Source organism: Pleurodeles waltl, chromosome 7 (genome assembly GCF_031143425.1).
Source record: "Pleurodeles waltl isolate 20211129_DDA chromosome 7, aPleWal1.hap1.20221129, whole genome shotgun sequence".
Taxonomy (NCBI): domain Eukaryota; kingdom Metazoa; phylum Chordata; class Amphibia; order Caudata; family Salamandridae; genus Pleurodeles; species Pleurodeles waltl.
The window spans coordinates 1,317,468,886-1,317,490,839 of NC_090446.1; the positions used below are offsets into that span (position 1 = coordinate 1,317,468,886).

Consider the following 21,954-nt stretch of genomic DNA (forward strand, 5'->3'; position numbering starts at 1 on the left):
AAGAGAGAGCCATATCTTTGTACATATGGTGCTTTCCTGCCCTCTCCTTCTTATACACCGCTGAATTTTTGGCAGCTGTGCTGCAGGAACAATTAGTAAATCTGGCTCCATCTATAATATTTTTCAAACTTATTTTGTTAAAATTTAGCCCTTGACGTGAGGAATAGAAGGGTGCAAATATCCCATGGAAATGTATTCAAAACCACTTTGTTTTATCTAAGTGTCACACTTCATGAAAATATAACATATGAGCTAGAAACACACTATTAAAGGATAATCAAACATTGTTATACTATATATGAAAGAGCAAATAACAGTAATAAATTATGGCGTGCCAGACCTTAGCAACGGACGAGCCTAGCAACCGAATTTACTCAATAAGGGGCCAGAGGCAGAAATCAGGCAAAAAAATATCAGATCTCCTTGGATAAAGAACATTGCACCATACTTAACTGTTACCAGCAGTTGTCAGGTTGTGGCTTTGAGGCGTGCAGGTCTGGAGGTAGGGAACATATACTCATTAGCCTTACTTTTGTCTCTCGAGGAGGTTGCTTGTGTTTTTTCTTCAACGACTCCCTGCCTCCCTAAATAAATCCCCTGTGTTACAGCAATACAATTGGAATAGGCAATATTAATCTTAGTGAGAAACCAGAAATCCCCTGCCTTATGCAAGCTAGTGGTACAAGATCACAAAGACATGTCTCAAACCTGTATGTGAATACGAAGTTGTGGAAGATGATGCTTTGTAATTATGGTAAGAACAACTCTGTTTTCAATCGAAAAACATATCATATTATTCCAAAGAGAGTAAATATTATTTTTTTGGCAAATGATGTATTAATGTACCTATATATTTACGTAAATTGGTTTACTTTCCCTCACGCCTTTGGTAATTGGAAAAAAAACTACTTTTATATCAATTATCCTAACTGCTGCTGCTCAATTGTCCTCCCTTGAAAGAGATCAGGCACTTTAATGTTAAATTGAAGTACACCCCTCATGTATATATTGTTGCACTTTTCGCAATGCGCCCATGTTACCACATTGTTACTTCTATGAGTAAAGTAGCCTAATAATGTAACTAAAATATTATCTGACATAAATGGATTACTCCATTGAAGTTATTTATAGGAAACCTATAGCGAGTGGGACTATATTTTTGTGAATTATATTCAGGACAAATTATTTTATTTGTGTCAGACAATATTTCTGCATGGCCTTTCTGATATCCAGTCCTGTGTTTTGTACAGTGCTTAATGTTTGCCAGTGGGTACTGATGGATCCCACTTGCACTTACGTCTCCCACAGGCAGCAGTACCATTCAAAATTCCTGCAGATTGGCTCTTTGAAATGACTATTTATGGTGCCCCGCCCAAGTTCATATGTAGTGCTAAATTTGTAGAAAAGTAAGTGCTAGGGGCCAGATGTAGCAAATCGGCAATTTGCGACTTGCAAATTGCGAGTCCCTGCAACTCGCAATTTGCAAGTCGCAAATTGCTATGCAGTACGGTGTCTCAGACACCAACTGCGACTCGCTATGGGGTCGCAATGACCCACCTCATGAATATTCATGAGGTGGGTCGCAAATTGCGGCCCCATAGCGAGTATGGGCACTCGCTAACATGGAGGCCTGCTGACGTCAGCAGACCTCCATGTTCGTGACCTGCTTTTAAATAAAGCAGTTTTTTTTTTTTTAAGTGTAGCCCGTTTTCCTTACATGAAAACGAGCTGCACTTAAAAAAAAACGAAACCTTTTGTTTCGGTATTTTTTCAGGGCAGGGAGTGGTCCCTTGGACCACTCCCTGCCCTGAAAAAATATTTTTGGGTCCAGTCACAAACTGGAAGGGGTCCCATGGGGACCCCTTCCAATTTGCGAGTGGGTTACCATCCACTTAAAGTGGATGGTAACTGCGATGCCATTTGCGACCGCGTACGCAAATGGTATTGCATCCCACTGCGACTCACAAATAGGAAGGGAACACCCCTTCCTATTTGCGAGTCGGAAATGCATTTTGCGAGTCGGTTCCGACTCGCAAAATGCATTTCTGCATAGGAAACTGCGTTTTGCGACTCGCAAATGGCAAATTTTGCCGTTTGCGAGTCGCAAACAGTTTCCTACATCTGGCCCCAAGTTCCTTCTCAGGAGGCAACTGCAGCTTGCACCACCCATTGTCCCTGGCAGCGCTGCTAATGCATTACCGACACAACCAAGGGAGCCCGACCATTTCTGTGCAGGCCTGTGAGAACTGTTTCACCTTGCGGAGAAAATAGTGCAAAATTATGTTTTAAAGCACAATTTTAAAGGAATTTGGCCAAACAGCTGCATGTTTACAGGTCTTAACTTCTTTCTTCTCTGCCTTCGTACAATTATGTTATCCTTCCTTCTGTTGCCTTTCTTTCCTTTTATTCTTCATTCTTTTTTCCTTTTCTGCTTCTCTCAGACGTTCATTTATACCTTTTTCTCTTTACCTTTCTTCCCTTCCTTAAATCATTCTTACTTTTCTACCTTATAGCATTCTTTCTTCTTTCTAATGACTTTTAATTCCTTCTTTCCATCTTGCTTTCCATCCGTCCATTATTCTTTCCTTCCACCTCACCTTCTTGCTATCTTTTTGCCTTTCTTCATTTCATTTCCTTTGCTTTTCTCCCTCTTTGCTTTTTTCTTCTTTCCTCATTCATTCTTGTTATTCCTTGTCATCTTCCTGGCCTTCCTTCTCCCCTTCTTTTCATTATGCATTTCCTTAGTTAATTCTTCCTTTCTCTTTTTCTTTCCTTCCTTTCATTGCACTTACTTCTTTTTTTCTTCTCTCTCATTCCTAATTTTCAGATTTCTTTTTGAATATATTAATTTAGTTTTTCTGATTTCCTTCTTTCTTTCCCTCCTATTTACCTTTGATAATTTCATTGTTCCTTTTTTCCTTCCTGCCACCCTTCTTTGTTTTCCTCTAGTTTTTACCTTTTTTTCTTTCTTTCTTTCTTTGCAGCTATATTTTTCTTTCGCTCCACTCTGTCGTGCTCACCTCAAAATTAAGCCAACAGCGCCACCATGAGGGAGACTGTTGGATGTGCCAGTGGGAGAATTAGGCGCTGGTACCAAAAGCCAACAAACACCAACTCATATGTGAACTTTCAATAATCACCTAACGCTGATAAAACACAATTGATATTGTAAATATTGTTGTGACTGTAAGGAAATGACTCCCTGTTGCAATTACCCCCCAATTTTTACCTGATGCTGACTTGACTGAGAAGTGTGCTGGGACCCTGCTAACCAGGCTCCAGCACCAGTGTTCTTTCACCTAAAATGTACCATTGTTTCCACAATTGGCACACCCCTGGCACACAGATAAGTCCCTTGTAAAAGGTACCAGTGGTACCAAGGGCCCTGTGACCAGGGAAGGCCACCCTAAAGGACCCCTCACCTAACACATGCACACTGCCATTGCAGATTGTGGTGGTCATTCTGACCTCGGCGGTAAAAGGCGCCTACCGCCGGTCAGAAATCCTCCATAATTCCGCCGCGGTCGCAGTAACCCGCCACGGTCATTCTGACCCGCAGCAGCCAAACCTCCGAAAATCCGACAGCCACAACAGACCGCCAGACCAGCGGTCGGCGGAAAAGTGGAGGTGACCAAACCTCCACCGTCACGCCAACAGAAATACGCCCATGCCATTACGACCCACGAATCCACGCGGCGGTCTTTCAAACGCGGTTTTCCATTGGCGGTACACACCGCCGCGGTCAGAATACACACAAACGAACAAAACTCAGCCACATTGGCCGATTTGAATTCCACACACCTGATACACATACACACACCACTCCCACACACACAATACAAAATCAAACACACACCCACATCACCCACAAACCCCTACGACCAAAAATTCAGAAAGAAGCACTGAGAGACACATCAGCGATCACAGAATACCATCACACAGAGGCACACTACACCATCACCCACACAATACCCACACACAAAACAACACACACCACCACACTCAACACACTTAACTACACATACTCCACCCCACACATCATACACACCACTCCATGGCACCCCAAAGACACCCCCGCTTCTCAGACGAAGAACTCAGGGTCATGGTGGAGGAAATCGTTCGGGTAGAGCCCCAGCTCTTCGGCACACAGGTCCAATACACCAGCATTGCCCGGAGGACGGAGCTATGGCAGAGGATTGTCGACAGGGTCAACGCTGTGGGACAGCACCCCAGAAATCGGGAAGACATCAGGAAGCGATGGAACGACCTACGGGGGAAGGTGCATTCCATGGTATCCAGGCACAACATCGCCGTGCAGAAGACTGGCGGAGGACCCCCACCTCAACCCCCACAATTTACAACATGGGAGGAGGAAGTCTTGAACATCCTGCATCCTGACGGCCTCGCAGGAGTCGGCGGAGGAATGGATACTGGTAAGTTGAAGCTTCACTACTGCTTCCCCCCCACCTGCATGCCAAATCATACCCCAACCCTCACCCCCATCCTCGAACCCCACCCTCACCCCCACCCCCATCCTCACCCCCACCCTCACCCCCACCACCATCCTCACCCCCACCACCATCCTCACCCCCACCCCCAGCACACCTATTCCCTGCCAATGTCTCACCATCACAACCCACACATCCCAAAACCTAGGCCTGCATGCGTCCACTAAGCATGGACACCCATCACCAAAGCATGCCCAATGCATATACACATCCCCCCCACAAGCCACCCTCACCAAAGCCCCCACACACGAATGCCAGCACTTGGGGACACGGGAACCCACAGATACACCCATATGCCACACATTGAAACTATAACCATACCTCTATACCCCTGCAGGACCCGACCGTCAACACACCGCCACGGAGGGCCCAGAATTCTCCACACCCCCCACCCAAGAGGCCGTCAGCGATGACAGCAGCTCTGTCGACCTGGACACCGATGACCAGCCCGGACCATCGGGGACCTCTGGACAGTCGGTTCCCCTCACACAGGCACAGGCCACTACAGACCCAAACCCCTCTGGGAACACCAGCACAGCTCCCACCCAGCGGGCCCATGCCTCTGTCTCCAGGGCGCGTCAATCTGCGGTGTGTCTACCACTACAGGGCACCCAGGATAACCCACCACCCCAACAACAACAGGGACCTGGGGGCAGTGGTAGTGGGCACACCGGCCAGGGGGCAGAGGCCCAGGGAAACAGGGCAACTCGGAGGGCAGCTGTGCGACAGGGGGGGGACGGGCCCAGGGAACCCACTCTCCACGAGGCCCTCACCACCATCATGGGAGCATACAACCGCTCCCAGGAGACGATGGCGACGGTACTGGCCCGGTTCCAGGAGATCCAGGTACTGCAGGAGGAACACTATCGGGGGTACAGGGAGGACATCAGAGTCCTCACCTCCACCCTGGTTACCATGGTAGGGCTGCTGCAGGACCTCATCAACACCAGGACGGACACTCAACAACAACAAAGGGCCCCTGCCACTAGCCTGGACCAAGAACAGCCAACCACCTCCGCCGGCGCTAGTGGACAGGAGGCCCCCGCACAACAGCAGCCCACCAGACCCCCACCTCCTGCAGGAGAAGAACCACCCCGCAAGAGGGCCCTGAGATCTCGCAAGAAGACAGAGTAGGATGTCAAGACCCCCGCCAGCAAAGGATACCACCTGATGTCATCCCACTGTCCCACATTGTCACCCTGTCCATCCTTGAACTGCCCATGCTCCATCTCTCCACAGGCCTCTGGACAATGCACCTGTGTGACTGTTACTCTGGACTCTGCCATGGACATTCCTTCACCATAGCCCCCACCCACTTGAAACCACCCATCCCATTTTGAGCACTGAAATAAACACCTATTTTGCACAAAACTATCTGGAGTCTGGCTGTGATTTAAAAATATTGTAATTGACATGACAGTGCAAATATGTCCTTGTACATAGTGAAGTCAACAAACAGCTGCCACAAAGCTGTAGTCCATGGGGAAACGAAGCACAGGACTCGTAGTGGGGACCCCAGATCTGAAATAGGGAGGGAAAAGCCACAACTCAGTCATCATACACTGGGGCAAATAGACAGGCAGCAGAGATGCAGGAGAGTAGTTCACATTTACTAAATTATGTTTGAATTGTTACCTGTGTCCTATTGGAAGTACTGTTCAATGATTCTGTCCCTGTTGTCTGTTTCAGCCCCGTCGTCTTCCTCCTCGTCACTCTCCACAGGTTCCACAGCTGCCACAACACCACCGTCTCGACCATCCTCCTGCAGGAAAGGCACCTGGCGGCGCAAAGCCAGGTTGTGAAGCATGCAGCAGGCCACAATGATATGACACACCTTCTTAGGTGAGTACATTAGGGATCCACCTGTCATATGCAGGCACCTAAACCTGGCCTTTAGGAGGCCAAAGGTGCGTTCGATCACCCTCCTAGTACGCCCATGGGCCTCATTGTACCGTTCCTCTGCCCTGGTCCGGGGATTCCTTACTGGGGTCAGTAGCCACGACAGGTTGGGGTACCCAGAGTCCCCCAATAGCCATACACGGTGTCTCTCTAGCTGTTCCATCACGTAAGGGATGCTGCTATTCCTCAGGATGTAGGCGTCATGCACTGACCCTGGGAATTTGGCATTTACATGCGAGATGTACTGGTCAGCCAAACACACCACCTGGATGTTCATGGAATGGTAACTTTTTCTGTTCCTGTACACCTGCTCCCTGTCTCTTGGGGGAACCAAAGCCACATGGGTCCCATCAATGGCACCAATGACGTTGGGAATATGTCCAAGGGCGTAGAAATCACCCTTCACTGTAGCCAATTCGCCCACCTCAGGGAAAATGATGTAGCTCCTCACGTATTTCATCAGGGCAGACAACACTCTGGATAACACCTTCGAAAACATGGGCTGAGACATCCCAGAAGCAATTCCCACTGTTGTCTGAAATGACCCACTTGCCAAGAAATGGAGTACTGACAGGACCTGCACCAGAGGGGGAATCCCTGTGGGTTGGCGGATGGGGGACATCAGGTCGGGCTCCAGCTGGGCACACAGTTCATGTATAGTGGCACGGTCAAGCCGGTAGGTCAGGGTAATGTGGCGTTCTTCCAATGTCGACAGGTCCACCAGCGGTCGGTACACGCGAGGATTCATCCGTCTCCTCGCCAAACCCAGCGGACGGTGCCTAGGAAGGACAACATGGAGCACAGAGTCAAGCAACCCACAGGTACGTACTCACAGCTTGCACAGTAAACGATTCTCTATGCAGTGAATGGCGTGTCTGAGTGGCTATGCAAGGCCTAGGCCTGTGTGACGCAGTTGAAATTGAGCCATGTGGACCCTCAAAATGGCGGCTGCCTGACCTGTGAAGTGTGACAATGGGATGTGAGGTCAATGCGCTGGCGTGGCACACCGCGGCGGTCGGCGGTCGGCGGTCGAAGACCGCGGCGCGAAGCCGCATTGGTTAACATTGAAGCCTATGGGTTTCAGGAGCCAATGGCGAAGGGCGCCGGCGGTGGCGGTACGCACCGCCGCGGTACGCACCGCCGCGGACGTGACCGCCATTTTCTATCTACTTATCCACTTGCGACTTGAACTTTCACAGGAGAGGACCTATACTGCAAGTGTTGCTGTGACCTCGGTCTGGAAGGGACAATGGCTGCTGCGACTTGGGAAAGGGCCCCTGCCTTCACTGGAGAGGAGTTGGAGAAACTTGTGGATGGGGTCCTCCCCCAGTATGCGCTACTCTACGGTCCTCCAGACCAACAAGTGAGTTTAATTCAATATGGATTTGGGGCCACTGGCTGGCTTGGGGGCCTGGCGGGGGGCCTGGCGGGGATGGGGGGCATGTTGGGGCTGGCGGGGGGCCTGGCGGGGATGGGGGGCATGTTGGGCCTGGCGGGGGGCCTGGCGGGGGGCCTGGCGGGGATGGGGGGCATGTTGGGCCTGGCGGGGGGCCTGGCGGGGGGCCTGGCGGGGATGGGGGCGTTGGGCCACTGGCAACGAAAATGCAGACAAACTTGAACGTGGTATTTCTCCCTCCCTGTACGTGTCACATAGGTCCGCGCCCATGAGAAGATCGGGATTTGGCGTGCCATCGCCAAGGAAGTCCGGACCCTGGGGGTCCACCATCGACGGGGCACCCACTGCCGCAAGAGGTGGGAGGACATCCGCCGCGGGACCAAGAAGACCGCCGAGTCTCTGCTGGGGATGGCCTCCCAACGTAGGCGGGGTGCCTGCCGTCAACTGACCCCCCTGATGTTCCGGATCCTGGCGGTGGCCTACCCTGATTTGAATGGGCGCATGAGGGCAGCACAGCAGACACAAGGGGGTGAGTACAAGCATTATCTACTCTGTTGTCACGCAGTGGAGGTGTCTGGGTGGGGGAGGAGGGCTGTGGGTCCCCCTAGGCCAGGGCGATATCTGTAGGCTGGGCACCCCCGTAAGCCCCTGTGTCCCCAGCCACCACCCTCAGTAGTGTGTCAGTACAGCCATCCCTGGGCCGTGTCATCCATGGGTGCAGTTGTCAACTCTAGGCGTGTAGGGCATGTTCCACGGAATGCGTAGGGGACCCCAAGTGCGCAACTTAGTGCAGGGGGCATCTGTGTCTGTCATGTCCGCTAACTGTACCGGTGATCCATGTACTCAAAATCTCTTTATTTCTCTCTCCCCCCCCCTTTTTGTTTGTCTTTCTGTGCTTGTGTGCATCAGCATCATCAGGCGGAGGAGAAGTGGCATCGGGGCAGGAGGGAGCTGCATCTCACATGGCCCAGGAGGGCCATGCCACAGAGTCTGACTGGACCAGTGAGACGGAGGGCGAGGGGAGCTCCACAACGGGGACGACTGGACCCTGCAGCGACACGGACACGTCCTCGGAAGGGAGCTCCCTTGCGGGGGTGGCACCATCCGTGCCCCCCGCCATTACAGGTACAGCCGCCACCCAGCGCACCATCTCCGCCCTCCCAGCAGCCCCTCAGCGTTCGCCCCGTGCCCGCTCTGCAAGGAAGCCGGGCATCTCCTTCGCCCCAGGCACCTCAGGCCCTGCCCCTGTTACCCCCGCTGCCCTCAGTGAGGAGGTCATTGACCTCCTCCGAACGCTCATTGTTGGGCAGACTACCCTTTTGAATGCCATCCAGGGGGTGGAGAGGGAGGTTCATCGCAGCAATGCGTACCTGGAGGGCATTCATTCGGGTCAGGCTGCCCATCAGCGATCGTTCCAGGCTCTGGCCTCAGCACTGACGGCAGCCATTGTCCCTGTCTCCTGCCTCCCTCTACTAACTCCCTCCTCCCAGTCTCCTGTTCCTCTGCCTGTCCCACCCACACCATCAGACCAGCCTGCACACACCTCAACACCCAAGAGCAGCTCATCCAAACATAAGCACCACAGATCACGCAGACATTCACACAAGCAACATTCCGATGCAGACATGCCAACAGTCACTACCACCTCTGTGACCCCCCACCTCCTCGTCTCCCTCCTCCCTCCCTGTGACATCTACACTCACACCTTCATTCACCTCACCATCAGCCAGTGTTTCCATCACCAGCATACCCTCCACTACAGTCCGCACACGTGCAGTCACCACCCCCACTGCCATTTACACGTCCCCTGTGTCCTCTCCCACTGTGTCTGTCACCCCCTCTTCCACACCACACAAACGCAGACACCCACCCACCCAACAGCCATCCACCTCACGACAGCCTCCCGCTCCTGCACCTGCACCCAAAGACAGCAAACTTGTCTCGCCTACAACCACATCCTCTCCCTCCACTCCCATACCCACTGTACCTACCACTCTCCATTGTCCCAAGAAAATCTATCTTTCTACTGCTACCTTCTTTCCTGACCCTGAGCCCCCCCCCTCCTTCTCGTCGGGGTAAAAAGAGCACCTCAGCCACCACCAGCCCTGCAGCCCCCTTGACAAGGGTGCAGGGGTATTGGAGCCCACCAGCCCGCAGGTCTGGATCTTCGCCCAGCAGCAAGGGGACAGCCAGCCCACCCCCTGGGAAGAGGAGCAGAAGGCGGAAGGGCCGCCGCCGGAGCCCGGATTCGATATCCCCCCAGGACACTAGCCAGCCACCGTCAACAGCCACAGCTCCAAAGGGAGGAAAGGGCCACAGACTCCCGACTAAGGAGGGCAAGGGCAGCAAGGCGGAGAAGTCAGGCAGCAGGCCTGCTGCCCATGGAGGACCCGTCACAGCTGCCCAGGAGGAGCCCGCAACCCCCATAGCCGCTGCCCCGGGAGGAACCGGCACAGCTGCCCCGGGAGAGCCCACCACCCCCATAGCCGCTGCCCAGGGAGGACCCAGCCCAGCTGGCCAGGAGGGCCCCACCACCCACAGCCCAGGTGGGCATTGAAGGAGCACCATCCCCGCTGCCCAGGAGGGCACCACCAGGCAATGAGCAGTTGGCCATAGAATGGCCGCCGTCTCCAGCACCGCTCCGCTGGGGACCGCCGTCTCAAGAACCGCTGAACTGGGCCCTTCAAGGCAAGAACCGCTGAACTGGGCCCTTCAAGGCAAGAACCGCTGAACTGGGCCCTTCAAGGCAAGAACCGCTGAACTGGGCCCCGCCGTCTCCAGCACCGCTCCGCTGGGGACCGCCGTCTCAATAACCGCTGAACTGGGCGCATCAAGGCAAGAACCGCTGAACTGGGCCCCGCCGTCTCCAGCACCGCTCCGCTGGGGACCGCCGTCTCAAGAACCGCTGAACTGGGCCCTTCAAGGCAAGAACCGCTGAACTGGGCCCTTCAAGGCAAGAACTGCTGAACTGGGCCCCGCCGTCTCCAGCACCGCTCCGCTGGGGACCGCCGTCTCAAGAACCGCTGACTGGGCCCTTCAAGGCAAGAACCGCTGAACTGGGCCCTTCCAGGCAGGAACCGCTGGCCCTTTGGCAGACGTGGCAGGGCAGGATCTGTCTCGGGCAGGGCTGCAGGATGTCCTCTGGCCAACATGCCTCCTCCAGTGGCAGTGGAGTCTGTTATGGACTGTTTGGACTGTGGCTTTGCTCTCCCCAGGATGGCCCAGTGGGCAGGCCACCCACTGTATGGACTGTTTGGACTGTGGCTTTGCTCTCCCCAGGATGGCCCAGTGGGCAGGCCACCCACTGTATGGACTGTTTGGACTGTGGCTTTGCTCTCCCCAGGATGGCCCAGTGGGCAGGCCACCACCTGTATGGACTGTTTGGACTGTGGCTTTGCTCTCCCCAGGATGGCCCAGTGGGCAGGCCACCCACTGTATGGACTGTTTGGACTGTGGCTTTGCTCTCCCCAGGATGGGCCAGTGGTCATGGAGTCCCCTCGTGGATCTGGCGTCGTGTACTCAAGTGGCTGAGGTGCCCCCCCTTCCCTTCCCCCTGAGGTGCCTGTCCTTTTTTCTTTCTGATGCCCCTGCAGTGTTCTCTCCGTGGAGTTCTTGTCGTGGGACTGGGCCTTGCCCCTTTGCTCAGGACCCCTGTGGTCCACGGACAGTGGTTGGACTACATTTAGTAGCTGTATATATTTTGTACATAGTTTATTTATTTATTTGGATTACTGCTGTCCATTTTACAATATATCTGCCCGTTTGAGATCTCTTCTTTTGGTCTTTGCATTATTTCGGAAGGGGGGGGTTTGTGGGTTGTGACAGTGATCTGTGGGAATGCATTGATGTGTGTGTTGTAGTGGGTGTGGGTGGGTGGGTGTGTGCCGGTAATCTTTTCCCTCCCCTGTGTCGTAGGTGCAGTACTCACTGATGTCTTCCGCGCCGCCGGGCGTGCTCCTGGTACAGGAGCAGGTATAGGAGTGCGGGGATGACCTGCAACTCGGGTTCCATACTGCCGGAATCTCGCGTGGAGTATGTGGAGGTGAGCGTTTTCCCGTTCGTAGTCTGTTTCCGCCGTATTTTTATCGGCGGTGCTCCCGCCCCGGAAAAGGTGGCGGATTGGTGGGTCGTGATAGGGTGGGCGGTACATTGTCTGCCGCCTGGCTGTTGGCGCGGACCGCCGCGCTGTTTGTTTGTTCCGCCGTGGCGGGCGGAGTGTTAATGCGGCGGGCTGTGTTGGCGGTTCCCGCCAGGGTCAGAATTGCATATTTTGGACCGCCGGCCTGTTGGCGGGTTGGCCGCCGCTTTATCACCGACCGCCAGGGTCAGAATGAGGGCCTGTGTGTGTTGGTGGGGAGAAAAAGGCAAAGTCGACATGGCATCCCCCTCAGGATGCCATGCACACAAAATGCTGCCTGTGGCATAGGTAAGTCACCCCTCTAGCAGGCCTTACAGCCCTAAGGAAGGGTGCACTATACCACAGGTGAGGGCATAGCTGCATGAGCAATATGCCCCTACAGTGTCTAAGTCCATTCTTAGACATTGTAAGTACAGTGTGGCCATATTAAGTATATGGTCTGGGAGTTTGTCAAAAACAAACTCCACAGCTCCATAATGGCTACACTGAATACTGGGAAGTTTGGTATCAAACTTCTCAGAATAATAAACCCACACTGATGCCAGTGGTGGATTTATTAAAAAATGCACAGAGAGGGCATCTTAGAGATGCCCCCTGTATTTTACCCAATTGTTCAGTGCAGGACTGACTGGTCTGTACCAGCCTGCTGCTGAGAGACGAGTTTCTGACCCCAAGTGGTGAGGGCCTTTGTGCCCTCTGAGGCCAGAAACTGCTCCACACCTCCCCCCTGCAGGAACTGTAACACCTAGCAGTGAGCCTCAAAGGCTCAGGCTTTGTGTTACAATGCCCCAGGGCACTCCAGCTAGTGGAGATGCCCGCCCCTCTGGACACAGCCCCCACTTTTGGAGGAGATAATGAGAAAAACAAGGAGGAGTCACCCACCATTCAGGACAGCCCCTAAGGTGCCCTGAGCTGAGGTGACCCCTGCCTTTAGAAATCCTCCATCTTGGTTTTGGAGGATTCCCCCAATAGGATTAGGGATGTGCCCCCCTCCCCACAGGGAGGAGGCACAAGGAGGGTGTAGCCACCCTCAAGGACAGTGGCCATTGGCTACTGCCCTCCCAGACCTAAACACCCCCCTAAATTGAGTATTTAGGGGCGCTCCAGAACCTAGGAAACTAGATTCCTGCAACCTAAAGAAGAAGAAGGACTGCTGACCTGAAGCCCTGCAGTGAAGACGGAGACGACAACTGATTTGGCCCCAGCCCCACCGGCCTGTCTCCCTACTTCGACGAAAACTGCAACAGCGACGCATCCAACAGGGACCAGCAACCTCAGAACCCTCAGAGGACTGCCAAGCATCTAGAGGACCAAGAAGCTCCCGAGAACAGCGGCCCTGTTCAACAAACTGCAACTTTCTGCAATAAAGAAGCAACTTTAAAGACTTCACGTTTCCCGCCGGAAGCGTGAGACTTTCCACTCTGCACCGAAGCCCCCGGCTCGACCTGCAGAAAACCAACACCTCAGGGAGGACTCCCCGGCAACTGCGAGCCCCTGAGTAACCAGAGACGACCCCCCTGAGCCCCCACACCGACACCTGCAGAGGAAATCCAGAGGCTCCCCCTGACCGCGACTGCCTGTAACAAGGGACCCGACGCCTGGAACCAACACTGCATCCGCAGCCCCCAGGACCTGAAGGAACCGAACTCCAGTGCAGGAGCAACCCCCAGGCCACCCTCTGCCTAGCCCAGGTGGTGGCTACCCCGAGGAGCCCCCCCCCTGTGCCCGCCTGCAACGTTGAAGAGACCCCCGGGTCTCCCCATTGCTTTCAATACTAAACCCGACGCCTGTTTGCACTCTGCACCCGGCCGCCCCTGTGCCGCTGAGGGTGTACTTTCTGTGCCTGCTTGTGTCCCCCCCAGTGCTTTACAAAAACCCCCTGGTCTGCCCTCCGAGGACACGGGTACTTACCTGCTGGCAGACTGAAACCGGGGAACCCCTGTTTCCATTGAAGCCTATGTGTTTTGGGCACCACTTTGAACTCTGCACCTGACCGGCCCTGAGCTGCTGGTGTGGTAACTTTGGGGTTGCTGTGAACCCCCAATGGTGGGCTACCTTGGACTCAACTTTGAACCCTGTAAGTGTTTTACTTCCCTGTGAACTTAACAATTACTTACCTCCCACAGGAACTGTTGATTTTTGTAGTGTCCACTTTTAAAATAGCTTATTGCCATTTTTGCTAAAACTGTACATGCTATTGTGATTATTCAAAGTTCCTAGAATACTTGAGTGAAATACCTTTCATTTGAAGTATTACTTGTAAATCTTGAACCTGTGGTTCTTAAAATAAACTAAGAAAATATATTTTTCTATATAAAAACCTATTGGCCTGGAGTAAGTCTTTGAGTGTATTGCCTGAGTGTATGAACAAAAAATGCTTAACACTACCCTCTGATAAGCCTACTGCTCGACCACACTACCACAAATAGAGCATTAGTATTATCTATTTTTGCCACTATCTTACCTCTAAGGGGAACCCTTGGACTCTGTGCATGCTACTTCTTACTTTGAAATAGCACATACAGAGGCAACTTCCTACAGTGACCCATTGTGAAGACCTCAAATTTTGGTTGGTCTCTGTTCTTTTGATGTTGACAGTGCATCCTTCCTCTCTGTATACTGGCATGCTTGTTCAAAGAGAGACACTGTCAGACAGGGCGAGGGGTGTGGCCCTGGAGTGTCGTACTAACCCTGAACTCTTAACTGGTGGTGCTGGCCATGTGCACACCAGACACTTGTTTGATTGTCCACCCCTGGGCCTAGGTAATTTCAGTCACAGCTTCCTTCATTCAAAATGAGCGGGGGTGTGGCATGCGAGGAGGGGGTGGGGAGTGGACGATGACCTAAAATGTAATAATTTAAAAGAAAAACCTTTTCTGCGTGGTCCTGCTCCTCTTCCCTGCTGGCTGCACGCAGGCACAGACTCCCAGCCTTCCCTACGGCAATCCTGACGCTGCTCAAAGTAGCATCAGGATTGGCTGGGGGCGCCCTGGATGGGCGTTCCCTGGCAGACTGGGAGCCTGTGCAGGCTCTCTCCAGCCCGGCAACTCAGTTGCCGGGTTGGAGAGAGCCTACCGCTCATGTGTGTTTGGCCGCCTCGATCCCGCAGGCCAAACATACATGCGCAGTGATGGGAGTGTTGACCACTACCCCTCACAGCTCCTCACCCCAGATGCCCCGCCCCTTTCACGAGGGGGATAATAAACATAGTTTATTATCGACGGGATAATAAACATAGTTTATTATCACCTCGTTGTGAAAGTTTTGCAGCTTCTTCTGCTGGCAGGGGGTGAGTGTACTACCCATGTCAGTGTGCAGCATTGCTGGTGCCTTGCTGCCAGCCCCACTGACTGCCGTCACAGTCTGGTCACTGAAGTGAGGTTCAGTGGATAGTGAAATAACTTGGGTGTGCTGTTGCAGTGTTTTGCAGATTTGAAGTAGAGTACTTTGTCTGGTTACTTATTGTTTTAATGTTCTCAGATGATGAGGTAGTAAAAATGCTGATGGTGGGGGGGGGGGGGTTATGTGCTAGGTGATGAGCTGTGTACTTGCAGACTCCATGCCCCCTGCCTGGCTCAATTTACAGAGTATCTGTTTCCACTTATTCATAAAGTGCCTGCCACCCCTCCTTGTTCTGACTATCTTTAAGGCAAATGCATAGATTCCTGCAAATGTTCAAATGCCTCATTACCTCTTTCCCAATTAAGAGTACCTGCTACCAATGTCAAAAGCATATCTCCTGACTAATTGAGGGAGTCCTTTATACCCTGCCACAGTGCTACTCACAATTGCTCCCTCGATCTGTCCTATTTCAGAGAATCCCTGCAACCAGCTTATAGACTCACCCTCTTCCATTGTAGAGTCCATGATGCGTAAACTACAGTCCTGCCCAGTACCTTGTTGGTGGCATTGATAAAAGTGGGACACTGAAAAGGTGCAAGAGGATCAAGGCCTTCTAAGAACTTTTCTGGGCACAAGCACCCTTTTTTAACAAATTAAGTACTCTTTCTGGATATGTGGAGATGTAAGACCTGGAGACTAGCTTAGTCAGAGAGATTTGTGGATGTAAATCTCATATTTCACAACTAAAAAGCAGTGTGCTACAAGGTAGGGGGTGAGATGACTGAGGTTTGGGATGGACTGGTTCCATGAGTAGTAGGGTCCATACTGATTTGCATTAGGTGGGTCTCTGTTTAGAGTGGAACAGTTGGCAAAAAATGATAAGTGGGAATGCTATCCCAAGGGATTACTACTGGTCATACTACCTATCAGGTATTTGATTGCCAGGACTATGCCTGAAAACCTGAGACTAGTGCAGTTTTCCAAGTCTACTAATACCAATGTTTGTGAATTCCAAGAAGTAGTCAATTTGCACCCTTTCAAGGAGTAATTCTGTGGGCATATATTTACTACTTTTTCGGTGAACCAATGAGTATATATATATATACATATATATATATATATATATATATATATATTGTTTTTTTTTTTAAGACACCAATCCAAGATATAAGCATGTCAAAATCTCTTAGTGAAATGAGAAAACAATTACACAGACATAGCAGACCCGGCTTAGAGGTTCCCAGACACAACTACTGAGCCAGGAATGCATTTGAAGGGTTTTACATCCCAAACTTCCCTGCTGAAGCTGGGCCCCAGCCTGCCCCTCTTGGGCCTGATAATTCTTCCTTGTAACTCATGACTATGGTCAAGTACAACAAACCGACTTGGTTCCCTGTCCTGGGATCACATATTTTAAATGTATCTTCAGTGCATGAACTTTTCTTCATCTCTGCTAGAAGAAGCCTTGTGGCAAGAGCTTCATGTTTCTATTCCTCGACTTGTACAAATTATTTTATCAAGAGACTGATGGCCTTGTGCACTAAGACCACGTCGCCAATAAAGAAGGGCGTGCAGGCAAATTAATCGAGCAAGCTGAGACAGAGCCAAGCCATGGTTCTGTGAGTCTGTGCACAAGTCATTAAATGGTTTGACATGTATATTGTGCAACAAACAATAATAAATATGATACACTTTTTTTTTTTAATTTTGAAGAGATTGTATTTCTGCAACATGCTGAAACCTTTCACCTTCATCCATGAGATTATATCACTTCAAAGACATTTATTGAAAATGATAATTTTTAGAAACATTTTTGGCTTGCCCCTCCGATGACAGTGAAATTATAGACAACCAAGAGGCAAGTAAAGCCCAAACGTGGCCTAGATTCTCATATTAGAGCAACATTACAACCTTCTATATCAAATATAAGAGGTGCTTGCACTGTGCACATTTTGTGCTCAAGCATTAAAACGTATGGTCATGTGTGATAATAAAGAAAAAAGGTCTCTGAAATGAAACATTTGCCTAGGATCGAACAATTTGGGCAAGCAGGAAAGCAGTATTGACTTGGTTTCACATTTTGAAATTCAGCTACCAGATGGGTATCTCAGTCTCTCTGGCTCACTTCTCTCTCTCTGGCCTATTGACATCAAAAGTCATTTTATGTCCTTCATTCTTGGCTTACAAAGAGAAAAATCCACACAGGGATAGCAGACCCAACTTCGGGCCCCCAGGCCCAACTACCAATGCAAGAATACATATATTTGGGATGTGTCACACACCAAACACCCCCTGAAGCTGTGCCAGTGTGTAAGACTGAAAAAAAGCACATGGAGGTAGGTTTCGATTTGCCACTTGCAAATTGCGAGTCAGAGCGACTCACAATTTGCGAGTCGCAAATCGGAATGTAGGATGGTGTCCCTGACACCATCTGCGATTCTTAAGGGGCTCGCAAATGCCCACCTCATGAATAATCATGAGGTGGGTCGCAATTTGCGACCCCCTTGCTAATGGCGGCCCTCACAGGGATGGTGGCCTGCTGTGGACAGCAGACCACCATGTCTGTGACTGATTTTTAATAAAGCTGTTTTTTTTTTTTGTAATGCAGCCCGTTTTCCTTAAAGGAAAACGAGATGCATTACAAAAAAGAAAAATTAAACGTTTTTGTTTCATTTTTTCAGAGCAGGCAGTGGCCCGTAGGACCACTGCCTCATCTGAAAAAATGTTGATATTGACATTCACAACCCTTTTGCGAATGGCTTAGCACCCATTTGAAATGGGTGCTAACTGCGATTGGTTTGCAACCGCGTTCGCGGTCACAAAGCAATCTGGCATTGCACTGCGACTCGCAATTAGGAAGGGGTTTTGTGCATTGCAAAGTGCAGTTTGCACGTCGCAAACAGCGAAATTCGCTGTTTGCGCCGTGCAAACTGTTTCCTACATCTGGCCCTTAGAGTCCTGTGATGGCTGAAAGAAATCCCCATCCATCATTAGGCATTTTGTCTTTCAAATAAACACTGGAATAGTTAAGTTTTGAAGAGTTTATTAACTTTGAGATAGTTCAGGTCTGTACTAGGGCAAGGGCCCAGAGTAGACTGAAACCTCCGCTGAATGGCAGCTGTGTTTCTGCAGTTTCAAGGGGTGTGGCGGTATCAAGTGGGGGCGGTTAAAGGAAGGTTCTTGGAAGTTTAAACAGGTGTGGGTAATGTTTCTTCATTATGTCCTTTCTGAACCACATTTATTAAACTGACTCTCCAACCTTGCTTTTGAGTCCAAACTGTTCACTACCTAAAAATATACAATTGTTATTAAAACTGAACAAGTCTGTAACATTGTCAACTATTACTGGAAGTATTTTCTAGCTTGTGGAAGTAATTCACAGTTACTGTCCTATCTATTGATGCAAGCCAGTTTTTCTACTCTTTGTATGGCTTATATTTTCCTTTTATGTCTCGGAAAGCACAGTGATTTTGGAGTGTTTTTCTTTTCTATGTCCTGCAGGAATCTCAGGCGACTGGAAGAACCATTTCACTGTGGCACAGAGTGAACACTTTGACCGCGTTTATCGAGAAAAAATGAAAGGATTGGCTGGGTGTTTCCCATGGGATAAGACTGATTGAGCTATGTCAAAATCTACAAGAAAAGTGTGCCCAAAATGCAATTAGAAGTTGTTTTCTGTTTCTATAATCGGATTATATGAATATTTGCTTTGCATGTGAGTGACTGTACAGCCCTCACCCCCACGGACATTCAGATTACCAGACCATTTAGTTGTCTTCCCTGTTCCCCTAAATGTTGTCGGCAAAACAAGAAAATGTATTGCAGTGGTACGAATAAAAAATTCAGCTCTTCATTTTCAACTAAATAAATAAACTACTTTGCTCTATTGTCAAAAAACTAGACTACTCACTCCTCCTTACATTTGTGCCTCATAAACTTCTAAAATAATTTCAGCTTGTGTACAATGGAAAGCACAGATTTACAGTAGGTTTGAGAAGAGCGAACGTGGGGTATACCATGAAAACCCCGCAAACCCTGCACTCTGAATCCTGCATGAGATGCTCAGGACTGGCCAATGATGCATCAAAGCCTGTTGGTTTGAGACTCCATCACTACAAATAATATGAGCTTCATCCCCTCTCCACTAAGGCCAGACAATAATAAATATTGATGTTTTATAAAGGGTCTCTAAAGAAGCACATTAGCTAGTAAAATACACTATTGATGGAGGAAACACAATCAATAGTTCACAGTGAGACTGTTAGCATTATTCATATGGTATTTTAGTATGATGAAAATAGTAGAAGTAAAATATATATACCCGCATTCGCAAAGTTTGAATTAGGTACATCAGTTAAAGGTTGGAGAACCTCCCGCTGTCATCCTTCCTTCTGTAAACTTCTCTTTGCTTCGTACTGCTCCTGTTCACAGTATTTTTTACTTTATTTTAGGGATGTTGATGTGGAGGGCAGTATTAGTATGAGCTTGAAGCTTGAATGGCTGCGTTTGTTCGAGGCTAACTATGCTCATTTGCAATAGGTGGCCTGTGTTTAGGCCTGACATTGCCCATTGTCTTAGTTTAGGTATACCTGTGTGAGGAGTCAACCATTATGTACTCCAATTGAATGCAAACAAAAATATGACACTGCCCGTGCAATTCAAAGTGTCAGGGACGTGAAGCAGTGACAGAAGCAAGAGCATAGATTAGGTTTGCAGTTTCCACTGCCAGTTCTTCACTTTCCCTATCAACATGGAGTAAACGTGGGTTTCATAATAGGGGTCATGGATTCATCAGAGTTTAAATGTAGTGTGATGTTAATCCACCATTCAAAGCATTTTGTGGAGTGTACCGTCGTGTTTACAGATCTCCGTACAGGGCTAAAATCAATCCGGTACATCTAGAGTCACCATCTATGTTACACCTCAAGGAAATCTGAAATCAAATAAACTTATTGAAATTATTAAACCTTTTTCTAAATTTTTGCCTGAGTTCTCAGCTATTTGTCACCTGCACTCCCTGCTGCCTTTACCAGTTCTGTATTGCTCCTGAATTCAAGCAAAGCAGTCCCGGGCTGAGGTTCATGCTGTGTGGGTGAGGTGGATGTGAACAGCTGCATGGCTGTGGAGTAAGCTTAGTGTTCCTAGCAGTGGGCACCAATCAAATGACTAGGTCAGGCTGATGGGTTCAAGGCTAGAGTTGTGCTCTAGTCTTGTCCTAGCATGCTTGTTGTGTGCTCTGGGTGGACTGCAAATGAGACGCTAATCCAAGTGGTGCTGTGAAATAAGCTGACAAGTTGGCACTAAGGAAACTTTAATCAATCATCAAAAAATATTTAGATTTAACAACTGACCCGATAAGGAGTTAGACCAAGTGGAAAGTTTGTGTACTCTCTAAACTTGCATATGCAAGTTTCCTGCAGTCGCGTAACACAACTTTAACCCCCCAACCCCTGCGACAAAATGTGAGGGAGCGGCTCGCAAAACCCAAACCATTAAGTTGCCAGCTTCACTGTTAAAGTACTTCACCTCTGCTTCCTGCATCCACATGGCATCAGCAAGAGTTTCTGTGAGATTTCTAGCATAAAAAAGAAACTGGCTAGCCATGTCAGACGGGCATACTCTGCATCATGTTTTGTTCATAAAATAATAATAATTACTGTTATGTACAAAATTGAAAATTAGGAGCTGACTGTATATGTTCCTTACTGATGCTTAAATGTGGGAGTACATTTCAGAAAAAGATGGATAGTAGGCCTCATTCCGAGTTCCCTGTCATAGCACATAGTCATTCTGGTAATTCTGCCTCCTGAACTTACTGATGGTACCAGTAACTCTGGATGGCTGAGAAACTGGATACTACAAAGGGGGAATTTGTCTACCGCCATCTGTTCTGTCTCAGGTAACATCTCTTTAATTCACCTCCACACATTCAGCTCCGTCCTTTCCCTTTATCCATCTCTAAATACCTGTTTTCACCCTTTCTTTCTCAACTCTCTATTTCAGCAATGTCTACCTCACCTGTTTCAATACACCTCTCTCCAAATCTCTCTCATGACCAAACGTACCTCTACACTCTCTAGTTGTACCTTTATACCGCTACCTCTCCACACGGTCTATAAACCTCAACTCTCGCTCTGTACTTTATCTCCCTCTCTGCACCTCACTGAACTGTTTCTAACTCACCTCCCTGATAATTAACCAAGAAAAATGGAAGACTGTGGTTTCCGAAAGCTAACAAGTGCTACTGTTGCTTGTAAGACCCATTACAAAGAAATACTGTGTAATATACTTCATAATGTAGTAATTACCAGCCCTAGAGCTGAATTTACTGATGGTGCCAGTACAATCCCGGTCAAGTGGCAACTCTATCTGTCAGGAGTTCCATCTAATGCTGTTTAGGAGGAACATGGCCTGCAGCCCTCTCATTAGAAGCCTGCGAAGGAAGGACCCCCTACTTTTTAAGTGTAAGTTTGTTGTTCTACATTAATGAGCTTTGGCAATTCAGCTAGGAGAATTTTCTGTTTCTGAATGGCTTCATAATTATGAGTTGAATTACTCTGCCAATATTTAAAATGTACATTTTTTTAAAGACGTTTTTAATTGAGTCAAATACAAGAACATTAACTTAACATTGCCAGAACTGAGTATGAAGTTGTGTATATATAAGAATA

General features: G+C 49.5%; 1 protein-coding gene across 1 annotated transcript in view; it reads left to right on the top strand.

Annotated features, from left to right (window-relative positions):
- Positions 1–19,180, top strand: part of LOC138246240 (sulfotransferase 2B1-like) — a 475,463-nt gene extending 456,283 nt beyond the window's left edge. Inside the window, exon 7 of the mRNA XM_069200645.1 lies at positions 18,785–19,180. Within this exon, the coding sequence (XP_069056746.1) occupies positions 18,785–18,903 (119 nt within the window). The 3' untranslated portion in view covers positions 18,904–19,180. The remainder of the gene's footprint in view (positions 1–18,784) is intronic.
- The last annotated feature ends 2,774 nt before the right edge of the window (positions 19,181–21,954 follow it).